Source organism: Lipophrys pholis (assembly GCF_963383615.2).
Source record: "Lipophrys pholis genome assembly, chromosome: 7".
NCBI lineage: Eukaryota > Metazoa > Chordata > Actinopteri > Blenniiformes > Blenniidae > Lipophrys > Lipophrys pholis.
In genome coordinates, this window is record NC_137638.1 from 27,891,883 (window position 1) to 27,906,471 (window position 14,589).

Sequence of the window (14,589 nt, forward strand, 5' to 3'; positions counted from 1 at the left end):
TGGATTGGTGGGGGGGGTCACAGTCTCAAAATATCACACAACTATCCATTAAATATGAGCAATGATGGCCTTGTGAAGGGAAGAGCACAGTCTGCCTTCCCCCCCCACACACACACTTTGTGTGTAATTCAACAGTTTTGTCTTGAAAACACAAAATTATTAACTGATAAAGAAAAGTAGTGTCCAAAACACATACATGTTTAATAAATGCATCATATTTATGCTTATTTATTTCAAACTATCATTGTGTTAGAAACATTTGTCCTTCCCACACTGCAGTGATTCATGGACAATGATGAACTTTCCCTTTCTAATTTCAACTCAGACTTTCTTTCTTTTTCCCCTGAGCAGGAAGTGTGTGTTGAAGTAGGATGTAAGGTTGACGAGTGCATTTACGTGTGTTCTTTTTCTATGAAACCAGGTGCGGATTTCAACATTTGAACTCTGGTGTGTCCTGATGTTTGGACAGCTTCTAAGTCCTGCCTGCCAGTGACTGCAGCAGCGGCGGCGGCGGCGGTGGCGGACACCTCAGCCCTGCTCCAACGGGGCAAATCCGGCTGGAGAGGCTCAAACAATGCTATCAGTGAGGTAAGAGTTTCTTTTTTTTAAACCCTCCCCTTCTTCTTCTGCAGCGGCAGTGAGGACTCTGAATGGAAGATTGGCACAAAGACCTTTTTCTTATGAATTACAAGAATTTAATGTTTATTTTACAGATACAGAACAGTCATTCTGCTTCATTTATTTACTTTGAATTGCTGCAAGTCAGTGCCATGGTACAAGCTTCTCAGAGCGGCTCAAGATGTTCACAAGGTTTCAAAATCAAATCTCCATAGTTTTATTTTTTTTCTTTCTTTTTTTTTTTTTTTTAAATCCTCAAACAAAAACATTTCGATGTGTTTCGACACTCTCTCTCTCTCTCTCTCTCTCTCTCTGATGAGCTCAACATGCAAACATCTCGTCTACCTAGAAGGTTGATGGACTATATAACATATGGCTTTTTTGAAAGCAATAAAAACAAATCAAAAAGTGCATCCAACACAAAAAAGAAAAAGAAAAAAAATTATTCAATTCCAGTCTGTGATCACAAGTCTTGTCTGTATTGAGGAGCGCTCCCTCCGGTCTCTCCTCTGTTTGCTGGCTCAATGTCTGCTCTGCTTGGGCTGGACGTGGCCTGGCTGCCATCTGGGTTCAAAGGTCAGAGCTGACCCCTCAAAGGGCCCCGAGCAGGTGCCCACGATTAATGCAAAAAAACACATTTCCTTTAAATAAATACGGCAGGGTTTATCCAGCGGAAAGGAGCTCCAGCCTGTGATCGCACCTCGCAGGTTGCACAAACCTTTCAGAGACAGGAACGACGCTGCCATTCCCGCCTGTTTCCATTCCCACAAGGCTGTGCGGCAGTCATTATCTGGGTCCGTAGTCGTAGTTGGAGGGGCCGCTGGTGGCAGAGTACATGTTGGCCGTGGCGGGGTTCATGTGGTGGTGGTACGTGTGTCCTCTGATGCTGGGTATGGGGTAAGGCGACGGCCTGGTCTTGGCTCCCAGGTAGTGTTCGTAAGAGGTGGGGTACTTGTAGGGGTGGTGGTGCAGGGTGTCCGGCGGTAGAGGGTGGGGCTCCGGCCGAAGGTCGTGGGGCGGGCTGGGTCGGCCGCCGGTGAGGGGGACGGCGTGGAGGCCTCCCGGGACGGGCAGGGCGGGGCTGAGGACCCTGGACATCAACTGGTGAGCTGGGTCGGCGTGTATAGGCGTGCCGGTGGGGTCTCGCTCGTAGTCACGTCTGCTGTCTTCTGCGGAGGGAAGGAACGGGAGGGAAGTCAGCAACGCCTGAGATAGAAACTCTGTAACCCGAACGTAAGCAAGTCACTTTGAAAGCACTTATGACGAAGCTTCTTTGAGTTAAACAAGTTGAGGAATTCAACTTGTCTGCAAATACTCTGAATTCATCAAACCAACAAACATTATCGACAAGTATTAAAAAAAAGTTTGAACTGTAAAAATGAAGGTTACATTTGCTTTATAAAAAAAAACCTTACTTATTCAATATATCCCATTAAAGGAGCTTTTTCAGCTCCTTTTAAAAGGCACAGATAAAAGTCACTTGCACAAGTACAATGATGGTTTTAAAGCCGAACTGATTCAGAAAAACGAAGCATGAAGGATGAAGGATGAGATAAGTTTGTCTAAACCACAAACAAAATGATTTATTACTCCCCACTTGTAATAGGCTCAAAGTAAACTGTATCAATCACACAAAATCAATTTTAAATCTTTCGTTTGGATAAAACTCTTTACACAAATGCATGATAACTTAATATAACAAATTATCCAATATAGGCGATGCACTTCTCATCAACTGAAGCCGTGCAATGTTTCATTTACACCATATTCAAATCTTCATTAAACAAATATAATTGCTCAAATTATTACTATTGAACTAATAAAAACATCAGTCACCGTCATGTCAATGAAATCTGATTTTCACTTCAGGTTTGCTGAATTATATGCCGTCAGGAGGAACCTCCTCTGTGTCCAGCCTGGATGACAGTGACTGGCTGATATTTGATGTTTAATTAAAAGCCGGCTTTGCGGCGATAGTGTGAGACAGTGAGAGGATCGCTGCGCTTTACTTAAAGATGAGAAAGTCACGGAGAGCGATCGAGAATGGTGGCAAACTCAGCAGGACTGTGTTCCTTGTTTTATTGGAGACATAGTTTTGAAATGAAGTGGAAAAGAGGGATGCAGACCTTTCTCTGTGCCGTTCTGCTGAGGGGGGGATGACATTGGGTTTCTTGTTCTGGCAAAGGCGCTCATTATTGGCAGAGAGCCTGGCCTGTGATTCCTGGGCCTGGAGCAGGGAGAAGGGATTCCGTTACAAACTCACTTAATGAACGTCAAGGGCACAGTTTATTTATTAAATATCAGAATTGATGAATGGAATGATGAGAATTCACGTTGATGCGTGTAAAGCACCTTTATGCAATGACAGACTCCAAACTTAAATTAAAAGTGAAGCAGCTTGTCACATGACTCTGATAAGTATTTCCACATACACTCAGGAGTAATGTCTTTATAAAGGCCCGCAATACAATAAGATGTGGAGCCGAATGAGCAGCGTTTTGAAGAAGTATTTACTTTAGTTCCAGCTGTGTCGGAGCTCCAGATGGGTGGGGTTTTGCTCCACTGTGACAATTACAACAGTGTCTGGTAATTTGTCATTGACAGAGAAAAAAAACACAGTCAATTGACTTTCAAACAATATCCAGTGATTTCTAATGGGTTTTTTTTGTCAAAACTCCACCCATCTGGCACCTGTGTGAGACAAAAACAAGCTGCACACACTTTCTGGTCCAATGCTGCACATTTTTAACATCATGTGGAAACAAGCCAGCGAGAAACTGTAATATCAGTATGTATGGATGTATGTGCTCACCAGTCCTCTGGGTCACAGTCCCTGAACCCCTTTGCAAAGGGATTACTGGCTATCTTCAGCTGTGTGATCTGAAATGAAAAGGACAACATCAGAAAACTCTCTGAGCAACACTAAAAGTCTTTCCTACTTAGTGAATACTCTGGATTTTCTCAAAGGACACAACTGAGAGACAGTGGCTAAAAGCTACACATTATTATTATTATTATTATTATTATTATTATTATTATTATTATTATTATTATTATTATTATTATTATTATTATTATTATTTGTAGTAGGAGTACTATTATTATTAGTAGTAGTATTTCTTGCAACAATTCCTCCCTCACATGTCTCTGTTATAATTGAAATAACTTAAATACACTCTATCGTGTTTAAAAGCACATTATTATACATGCTACTTGTCAATTATACTCTGGACGAAATGAAAAGGTCAAGTTTAAAGCAGAACATTCCTATAATTTGCATTTGTTCTGAGGGAATAAAAACATTTGTGTTTAAAAAACACAAACTTAATTTTGAGGAATTTAGTTAATCAAACGTTAATCTCTAGTTTACAACGCGATCTGCAATCACGCGTCTGGAAATATACACTCTTGTCTTGGAAATGTCGAATATAGATTTTGAAGAATTTTAAAAATCTGGGAGGTATAACCTAAAAAACAGCCAGCAAATAAGTCATTGAACCATCAGTTTGAATCACAGTCCGCTCACCAGAATATTACAGTCACAACTAACGCGTCTCGTCCTGCATTAAAATGTGGGAACTGCAATCGAGTTTTATTCGAAACTTCCACTCGTGTCGCATCGTTTTGGATACATAACAGGGTTAATCCGGTGTGTGAATCCAAACGGATGGAAACCAGAGCAGGGACGGCGCAGAAACAATGAGCAGTGCACTCAGGCAGAGGCGACATTTTACGCGTAAAAGCGCGCTATAATGACCGCGTGAGAAACGACGCACCGTTCGGCTGTTTTGCACAGCACGTTGACAATTACAGAAGCACCTGCTTTTAAAATTACAGCTCGTATAGTGACTGCAGATTTTGCCAGAAGTGCTAGTTTTTTTGGGGTTTTTTTTCCATGCGTATTGCTATTTTAGGAGCGTCGCGCGCCTGCAGGTCACACGGCGCTTCATCCAGGGCTGCCAGAAGTCACGGAGCTGCTTACCCGGTGGTTCTGGTAGGCCGTCACCGCCGTGAAGCGTGTCTCCTCAAAAACAAAGGTTTTGTAATTCTCCTCTGCGTATTTCTCACTGTCCTTGCGGGGGTCCACATAAACCACATGAAACCTGGGCTGGTAGCGGTGCATGGAGTTCAGAATGATCTGGGGAACAAAACAAGAAAAAAGAAATATGAAGCAAAACGTCCTGAAGGATTTTAGGATGAAACATTCTACAGCTTTATTATAACGTAACTAGTTTTGTTGCGTAAATACGTGGACTGTCAAAAGAGAGCAATCAAATAACATGCGATGATATATATATATATATATATAGGTTGAGTCATACTTGTATAACTTTATAAACTTTATAAACTTTATAAACTTCTCAAATTCGAGGTTTCACTATTAGTTTTGAACTCTCCTCAAAATGTAAATTGGAATGACGTTCACGCACGGTGGGGAACTAAAATGCCCCCTGTCACCCCCACCACCAAAAGTGAAGACTGTGCTTTGTGCTTTGCGCCCTGAAAACTAGATCCAGCCTTTATGAACCACTAATCCCAACGTGGATTCAAACGGACACCTTTGCACATTGTTTAGCAGGCACTTGTTGGACATCTAAGTTCACTTTGTGATCAGAAGCCCCCCCCCCCCCCCCCCCCCCCCCCCCCCCCAACACACACACACACACACACACACACACACACACACACACACACACACACACACACACACACACACAAAACAAAAAACTCGCCTTTTCTGCCCCATTTTCACGACTAAAGCAGTGACAAGAAACCCCTGAGCCTGAGTGGAAGACCGAGCGGGAGGGGCTGAAATAATTTCCAGTGGTGAAATATTCCACTTCCTTTCCGTCATATTTGGAGTAAAGCCCTCGAGTGCGGTTCTGTTTTTGTGGATAGAGAATACGCTTTATTGGCAAGATCTCACTATTAGTCACAATATCAGCGTTTATTACCGCCCAGTCACTTGTATCAATCAATCGCAGTGTTAATAAAATTGCTCAATAACTCCTTGAGGTTCTTATTATTTTCGTTAGGACTTACTGTGTTTGGTTGGTGGGTGTACAGTTATTACAGTGACAGGTCAGGATTTTTATCCCGTATATTGTCTCGAATCATTCTCACATCTAAGCTGTTTTAACCGTCTGGGAGGATTTCATATTTTTGTGCAGTGGTTTATAAATTGGAACAATTACGCACCGGTCAAATGTGCATCTTTTGTGGCTCGCATTTAAATTCCAAGTCTTGTACTTACATGTCCGTTGTCATCCAGCAAGTTGTTGGTTAATTTGAGTTTATCAAAGGAGACGATCTGCTTCATCCACTGCGCTCCTTTGGCTGGGGAGTCCGGGTGGTAATGGACCCTGCCCGGCGTGGCAGGATCAGCTTTACCCGCTACCAGCCACGACGAACTGTGGAAAGCATACCTGGAAGAGGGGGATAAAGGAAGGGAATTAGACTCGTGGTAATAAATTGACAACTCGAGAATGCAAAAAATACAGCAGATTCATTTGAAAAGAAAGTATTGAGCATATTCGCATTTGCACTTTGGAGACTGTTCAAGTCTGAATAGAATGTTAGTACTTTATTCAATGATTTTTACAATTATTGTTTACATAATAGTTTTTTTTTGTTATTTGTTACAATAAAACGTAGCTTGCATAATGTTTTCCAGTCCTGCCTTGCCTGAGTTTTTCTCTTTTCTGAAGACTTCAACAAGTTACCTGTAACGTTTGTCATCTACGGGCAGGAAGTCCATCAGGAGCATGTAGTCAGACATAGGATCCATTCCAAATATTTTCACTTGGAAAGTTGGAAACATTCTCCTGCAAAAAACAACAACAACAACAACAACAACAAAAAAATCCGTAAGCAACCAGATTTTTATTCATGTATTTTTATTTTTTTTACGTTTATAGGTGGCACCTATTCTTTCAAACTCGATCTGCGGCTTGTTTGCTGTTTGTGGAATTTGTCGGAGGTGATAATAAATGGTTTTGCTCTAAGTATTTGAAGCAGCATGCGCATTTCTGATAAGCTGCAGGCTTATCGAGCTTAATTTCAGGGCCACAAGAAGACAGAGGCTTCGAGCTATTGGAAATGACGCTATTCACTTCGTGCGTAACCGGATAAAACTCCCTGATCTGAACGGAGATTTGCAGTTGCTGCCTTTTAGGCTTCTCGTTTCTGACTTCTGGCAGGGCACTTTGAGTTTTCTTCTAATGTTTTGATGACTTCCAGACACACGAAGGACCTACTCACACGTTGCTACACAAATGCACAAAAAGCGTCGTGGACTTGGTTTGTGTGATCAACGGGTTCAGAGCTTTTTGCCATCTGGATCAACAGGGGCAAATATATAAAAAAATATATATATATAAAAAAAAAAACTGAGCCGAAGAGCTGAATTTGCATTGAAACAATGAGTATGAGTTGAATAATTTAATTTTCTGTTTTAGGAAATCTGATTTTGGAAAATAAATACAGGTTTCGCTCAACAACCATGCGCGCTCTTAAACTTTCGCTTCTCCCCTGCAACACACGGGTTAGTATGTCGGGAAGATCCGTATTCCCCCATGAGCAGCAGCTGAACGTTGAGTAATCCGCCGAGTCAGTGAAAGGGATCCTAAAATCAACGCTCAATTAACGTCAGTGTTGTGGCTAGGTGAGGCTGAAGGAGCGTTTAAAGTACTCTGCTGCAGATCTCCTTTCTCCTGTCAGAGAGAAACTCAACCCTCACTTTCAGGATTAGAGCAATCATCTCATCTCTCCTCGTATATTTAAAACACAGCATCTACTCGTAGAAAATAACATTGAACTCGATGTTAATGCGATTTTTTTATTACTTCTCCCCATGGGTCAGAGGTCAACTGGTAACAGAGGAATGGTACATGCAGAATATAGTGCGGTTGCTGCAATTAAAAGGCGCAGTTTTTTTGTTTGTTTTTGTATTTAAATAAACTGATTAATCAGTTTATTTGTCTTTTAAAGAACCTGAAAAAGTAGATATATTAAGTCGTTCCTTCACGGAACAAAAAAGGCCCGAAATAAAGCCGCTGTAAGAGGCCTGTATAAGACTCCATCCAATATCCTCTGGACAATAAAGACTCAGACGTCAGAAGAATTTGTTCCGCATAACACCGGTGCGGAAAATCGAAGCTGAGGGCGTAAAAATCCGGCTGAGACTCAAGGTTATGCTTATTAGATCTGTAAAACGCAGCAGGATTAGATCAACATGGTGTTTACAGCGGACACACACACACACACACACACACACACACACACACACACACACACACACACACACACACACACACACACACACACACACACACACACACACACACACACACACACACACACGCTGAATTGTATTTGTTTTAAGATGAGGGGATAAGAAACATATTATAAAGACAAATAGGAGCCCACTGAGATAATTTTGTAATTCATTCAAAATCAAAATATGCAAAACGACAGTTTGCGTAAAATAGGACTAAACTACACAACGTGCACCACTTGTACCGGTGTGGAAGCATAATTAGGCCATGTAGAGGGAATTAAGTGAAACTAAGCTTCCAGCTAAATTGCAGATATTGATAAAAAAAAAAAAAAAAAGAATCCGGGAAGTACTTTTAATAAGCCTGATGTAAATCCACTGTGGTCTCTGTAATATTTAAAAAGTAACTTTTTTCACGTAAAAGTCTTTTAAACTAAATAATATTTTAATACTGTGCAAAACTGGTAAATATATCCTTGACTCTTGTATTTGTTCTGTTGTTCGGACCGATATGCTCCAAGACAAAGTTGTATTCCAGCCTGCAGGCCTTTTGGGGGTAAATATGTATATTACCGTGCGCTCACCTGCCAGCCTTTGTGACGATCATCTCCGTGCCGAGCTGATTAAATTCGTCCCATAAAGCTTTCATCTCCAGCTGCACATTAATGTTGGCCACTTTGGGGTTTTTCTTCACTATATTCTTGCTGTTCGGTGTGGAGTTCGAGGACGAGGAGGAGCAGTTGGGAGTCCCGTTGTCGCTCGGCGGCGCCTGGCCGGGGTTCGATCCCGGGTAGTTGTAGTTGTGCTGGGCGGCCGGACAGGGCTCGAAGTGGGACTCATGTTGACTATAGGGGTCCCCGGGGGACGGGGAGAGGTGGTAGCCCCCCGGCGTGTTGAGGCTGCTCAGGCTGCTCGTCGTGAAGGCTGCAACATCGCAAAAATGGGACAGCTGCGTCAGCCACGGGCTGGATATGGCTGAAATCATCCCAGAAAACCGGATTTACTCAATATGCCGTGCACGTTAAGTCTGTCACAACACAAATGGTAAAAACAGAAGTAGGATTCAGTGATCTCCAGATGAAGATGTCAGGCTCAAATTCACCCCGCTCGGTTCAGAAGTTTCCGTCTCGGTTGTTCATTAGTCCCTGACGGTGCATCCAATGCCAGCATACTACGACGAACCTGATCTGAAATAGCAGGCGTCCGAGTAGTGACGAGATGTTTTTCCCCAATCTGTCCGAGGTCACGCCAGAATCTCCAAACTATTCGCAGAAACGAGCGTCGAGTGCGTGAGAATGTGTCTTCGCTGCGGATCGATTGCGCTCTCTGCGGACTCCGCTGCGCGCCGCTGCAGTGTGTTGCACTGCAACACAGTCTCCGCTCTTATCTGACGCAGAGGGCCTCCCCTTTGCGATAAAACCGGTTCTTATTTCTATTTAGATAAGGAACTGCAGGTAATGTTCCTTTTCCTCGCCTTGGGACGGGACTGATTGACAGAGAAGTGCGCCCCTTTTTAATGGGCTTTCCGGCACCCATTTAACTTTTGGATAAGGGTATCGCCCACATCAGCCCCGTTAACAAACAATAGAGGATCTGCCCGGCAGAGTGGAGTGCAAACGCTTTACAAGGTAAACACACGTTGATTTGCATGAACAAACAAACATGCAAGGAGGTGACTGATGCTTCCTCGCTATTAACAAATACTGGATGATATGACCCCCCCCCCCCCCCCCATCCGAGCTGGATATGATTATTATGGTCTGTTTTTACCATTATACACTGGGTGCCCGTGTAAACCCTCCTCCCCTTGGCTTCATTTTCAGTATATGAGCCTGTCTGCGAATTAAAGTTGACTCTTTGTACAACACTTTGGAATCGGAAACTTTTTTCCACTTTGGTTGCTTTGTGCAGACCCCCCCCCCCCCCCCCCCCCCGGGTGGTAATCACTATTATTGAATCTACATACTTTTTTTTATAATAATAGGGCAACTGTGCCATTTTTTTTAATTGACTAATAGCTCTCTTCACGTATTGTATAACAAACCACCAGTATGTGATTTAGAAATGCCGATAACGCGCGCGCACACACAAGGGTGTTCATTTTTTTGTTTTGCTTTGTCGCTTTGGGTGAGACTTATAGATAGTACAACAAGTTTGTGGGCATCAACGGGCAAATTTACCTTCCATTTCCCGGGTGACAGTGCTGTAGTGCATTTTAAAAGAACTGTGGTTGTGCAGGTCTGGCTTGTCCAGGCCGGCGCTCTGTTTGTCAAATGCCGCGCTTCCTGCTTGCTCTGCAGCCGAAATCAGAGAGGCAATACTGAAAGCATTTGCCTTTGGAGAGAGGGGACCGCCGTCGTCCATAGGCAAGGGACAAAGTCGTTAAAAGCCGTCCCTCCTCCCCCTCCTCCTCCTCCGCTTTCCAAGCGCGCAGAAAGCAGGAGAAGGCTGCGCACAATGCAGAGAAACATGCGCAAAAAATGGGCTTTCTCACATTCCGCCACCGGCGCTCCTTGAGTGCGAGAGTCTGCGTTTTCACTGCTATTAAAAGTACTCCAGCAGCGACCGTGAAGACCTCCCGAAGCTCTGATTCATTTGATGACCCCCTAAACGCGTCCCGGTGTCAAAACAGTCCATCCACAGAGCAGAGAGGGGGAGAGAGAGAGCTTCCCCTGTTTCTCCTCCGGTCGCTGGCGGGGTGGTGTCATCTGAGTGCTGCCTTCAGGAGAAGCTACTACTGCTGCTACGAGAATGTCAAAAGTGAGCGAGATCCACGCCTCCTGTGCACCACCAGGGAAAAAAGTGCCTGCGCTCTGCACTGAATGTTTTATTTCAATAAGACATTGTCAGTCATTCCAATTCAACTTTAACGTCATTGCAATGTCCGGCTTCGAAGAGCGCTACTTTTCCAGTAAATTATGGCACTACTGCAAATTCTTACCACCCCAAGCCCAGATAGGCTTCTCCTGCCCTGACTTTGGGTGGAACATCAAGGGCTGAAGTGGAAAACAAAAAACACAACCATATTTTATGTGTCTATACACACGTTTTCATGCTGGAAATGTAAGTTTATTTCAACAAGGTTGGAAATGCCAATAAATGCAAGTCACGCTGTTTACTTCATTTTCAAATGTTTTATTTTCAAGTCAAAGGAGACTGATAAAAAATGACTCAAAGGAAAATTTGGCCTCAACATTTGCAGGAATGGAAACAAACTCATGTTTGGGTTTCACTAATTTTACAAACCAGTTGGCGTGATTGCACTAATTAATACCTACATTCATTTTTACGTACACTTTTACACGTTCATAGTCCACACACACACACACACACACACACACACACACACACACACACACACACACACACACACACACACACACACACACACACACACACACACACACACACACACACACACACACACACACACACGCACTTTAAACCTTTACCTCCTCGCGGCTTGTAAACAGAGAGGAACACACGTGGCGCCTCCAGCCGCAGCTGGACTTGACCTCTCCGCCTCCCGCTGCCACTCCGCTCCTGAGTCTCAGCTTATCGGGGTCCAGCTTTTAATGTGCGCCAACTCAAGATGCGTCCTGTTGGAGATGGTGCGACAGCGACGGGATATACTTTAATTTACACTGGAGCCACTGATTAAGCGTGAAAGCAGCGCGGGGCTTCTAATGGGATAAAGTAGTTAGAGGATTAGCCCTATTTGTTTTGGATGTTGCGCCATGGGAGGCTTTAGGCGCAAATAAACCACTGATAGATACAATTCCCTTTGCAACAAGTTAGGTCCACTCTGGTATATTTGAGTGAAATGTATAAACTGAATCGCTTTCGCGCACTGATTATTATGCAAAGCAAATCACACACCGCACAGGCAAAACGGATGTATCTCATCACCCGGATAATGTATTCCTCCCTGTGTATACCGACCTTTTTTAATCAGATATGATGCCATCGATACCGTCTCACTTCATCATTGCCAAGTCGGAAGCCTCCTTTGTAAATACTCAGGTGATAACAGACAAAATACAGGAGCCGACAAAAATGGGAAGACACTGTGTTGGAATTCGCTCGCAGGCCTCGGCAGCAGCCAAAAGCACAGCCGAGGCATTCATGCGCCACACTTTGTGAACACAACTGAACATATTTATTTAGCAAAACACGATAATATTCCAAACGTTATCTGTGTGGAAACGTCAAACTCTCAGTTTCTGTACAAAACGCACATATTAATACCGCGTTAATGGAATATTGGACTTTTATATGTTTTACAATTTTCGAACGACTCGAACAGAAGAGTTGAATCGTTGCGGATCTTTCTTTGAATTACTTTATAACTTATTTACTTTCAGACCCTCCGTGAAGCGGGGGCTTTTTTTCCTCAACAGTTTGGCACATACCTGACAACAACTGGACAAAGTGAACAAAGCACGTGGACACCTCTCACTGATTAGAGGATACAGGCACGGGCACCGCTTCTTTACGCTCCGACTGATGGACGCAAAACAGGGTGGACACACTGTATTAACAATGCGCATTAATAAGTGTGACGATGTGGGCATTATTTACTCTTATTGTGCATTAAATCATTTACAAAATCAAAAGTTCAAAAAGGGAGAAACCGTATCAATTTGATGTCTCTTCCTTTAAATCTGATTAAGTTATTTAGTTCTAATTCTCCCGATGACATATTTGAATCAAAAAAAAAAGTCAACATATATTTAGTCCAGGCGTAGTCCTTTACACGAATGAACACTTATTAGTTATTTATAGGTTATTAATTTATTGCACGCAACAAGCACACTGAAAGAGACTGTTGATAGAATTATAGTCTTAAACTCTGAGCATATTTTAGTGTATTACATTTTTAAATATTTACAAAATCCTTCTTCACACAGTTATGTTCATCTGCATGGTACACCTCTTTCTGATCGATTTTGTTTATTAATATATATATATATATATATTAAGAAATTATTTAATATTCTGTTGGCACAGACGAACCTAAAATGAATTTAATTCGCATGTCAAGGTTGCCAGGAATTAGCAGAGGGCAAGTCCGGGGACACTCGAAGTCATTTCACGGGCATTTTTACGCACGTGAAAAAAATGGGAAATGTCCCCCCCCCCCCCTTAAGCCTATTACAAAAAAATGTGTGGAGCGGTGGAGAAACTGTGTCTTGGTAGCATATTTGAACAATCGTTCAGTCACAGATTGCGCATATTTTCCAGCATTGGTAGTTGTCTCTTGCGTGTGAGTCAGTTACTTCTGTCGCCCGTTCGGAGAGAGGCCTGTGTGGTCCTGCGCTCTGTTGTGGTAACATGACAAATTACCAAACCAAAAACTCTTGCCCATGCCTCATTAAATGACACAAATCTAAAGCCAAGACTCAATCGTTTATATATTTTGTGTTATCTGTTAACAGGAAGGCGATTGGCTCATCAGAATATCTGCTCGAGATGCGCTCCTTCTTCTCCAGGACATTCACCAAAAATCTGAACATCCCCTCTGCTGTTTTTACGCCTGAGTCGTTGGAGATGGTTATTACTCCAGCCTTACATTTACATTACCTTACACGGCCTTGTCTGCACCACGATCAGGTTGATTAAATTATCAATTACGCACCGACGTCAATTAACAGATAATAAATCACAGCTTATTCCACTCATCATAAAAGCAACGATTTTCACGTTCATGTTGCGTGACTGCAGCTGTGGGGACCGAGGCGGCGCACTTCACGTATAAAACCCTATCCTATCTAAATATTAGTGTAAATCCCAGAGTAAGAAGGAGAGGAAGTGAGCGGCTGACCGCTGACAGCAGAGGGCCCGGGGTGTCCCCTCTCTCTGCGGGGCTTTAGGAAATGCAGGGAAAAGACGCACTTCTGTGCGCCAGGAAGTTCTCCAAATGCAAGGCCTCCGCTGCGCGATCATTCCAAAAATGTTGGCCGAAATATGTGCGCAAAAAGGAGTTTGGCATTTTTTTTAAATCCAACCGTATAGCTAATTAAATGTTATATATTCTTTCAAAAAGCATCAGAGCATTATGTTAATCTGATCTATAAATACTCCTTTTCAAGAGTTATCTATTTAAAATATTTATTCACATATTTTCAATCAATAACAAAAAGCTCAATATTGTTTTCATGATTTTCTACAGCTAAATCTGTTGTTTAAGTGACTTCTTGCGCTCACATGACCATTTAAATTCCGTTATGCACAAGCTCATTTGACATCACCGCGTCTTCAGATATTTCAGTAGAATTTTATTACTTTTAGAAAATAAATAACTCTAATACAGTTAATTCCACATCATTTTGAAATGTGTAAACGTTTCTTTTTGTTTGTTTCCTGAGCAGGCGCAGACTACAGCCTGACTGCAGCACCGGAGGATTATTTTTGTTCATTTTTATTAAAGCCTTTATTCAATTCTCCGCTTAAAAAAATGTCCACCTGTCTTTTTACAGGAATGAAATGTCCACATCAGCGAAAATACGTCCCGGACTTTTTTTTATTGGTACGCAGTGATGAATACTTCAACTATCTCTATCATTATTTGTGTTTCCTCTGGTTATTTGTAATATTATCTCTATAATCTGTCGTAGGTGGCTTTTCCTGAATATTTAAATTTTATTTATTTTAATTTAAATTAGTTTTTACTTTCCCGTCGGTTTTTGTCTTTC

The 14,589-nt window shown here is 42.5% G+C and overlaps 1 protein-coding gene across 4 annotated transcripts; it reads right to left on the reverse strand.

Moving 5' to 3' along the window:
* Positions 1-680: 680 nt before the first annotated feature.
* On the reverse strand, positions 681-10,862 carry tbx1 (T-box transcription factor 1). Of its 4 annotated transcripts, none has more exons than XM_080467116.1 (8): positions 10,075-10,862; positions 8,479-8,818; positions 6,342-6,443; positions 5,873-6,044; positions 4,601-4,756; positions 3,431-3,498; positions 2,745-2,845; positions 681-1,787 (listed from the first exon to the last, which is right to left on the reverse strand). In XM_080467116.1, exons 1-8 carry the CDS (start codon positions 10,256-10,258, stop codon positions 1,405-1,407), a joined length of 1,506 nt encoding a protein of 501 aa, XP_080323242.1. In that variant the 5' UTR covers positions 10,259-10,862; the 3' UTR covers positions 681-1,404. The 4 variants fall into 4 exon arrangements, with proteins under 4 accessions (XP_080323242.1, XP_080323240.1, XP_080323241.1 ...); XM_080467114.1 differs by having other exon boundaries at positions 8,479-8,869; positions 10,075-10,656; XM_080467115.1 differs by having other exon boundaries at positions 687-1,838; positions 10,075-10,600.
* Between the last annotated feature and the right edge of the window lie 3,727 nt (positions 10,863-14,589).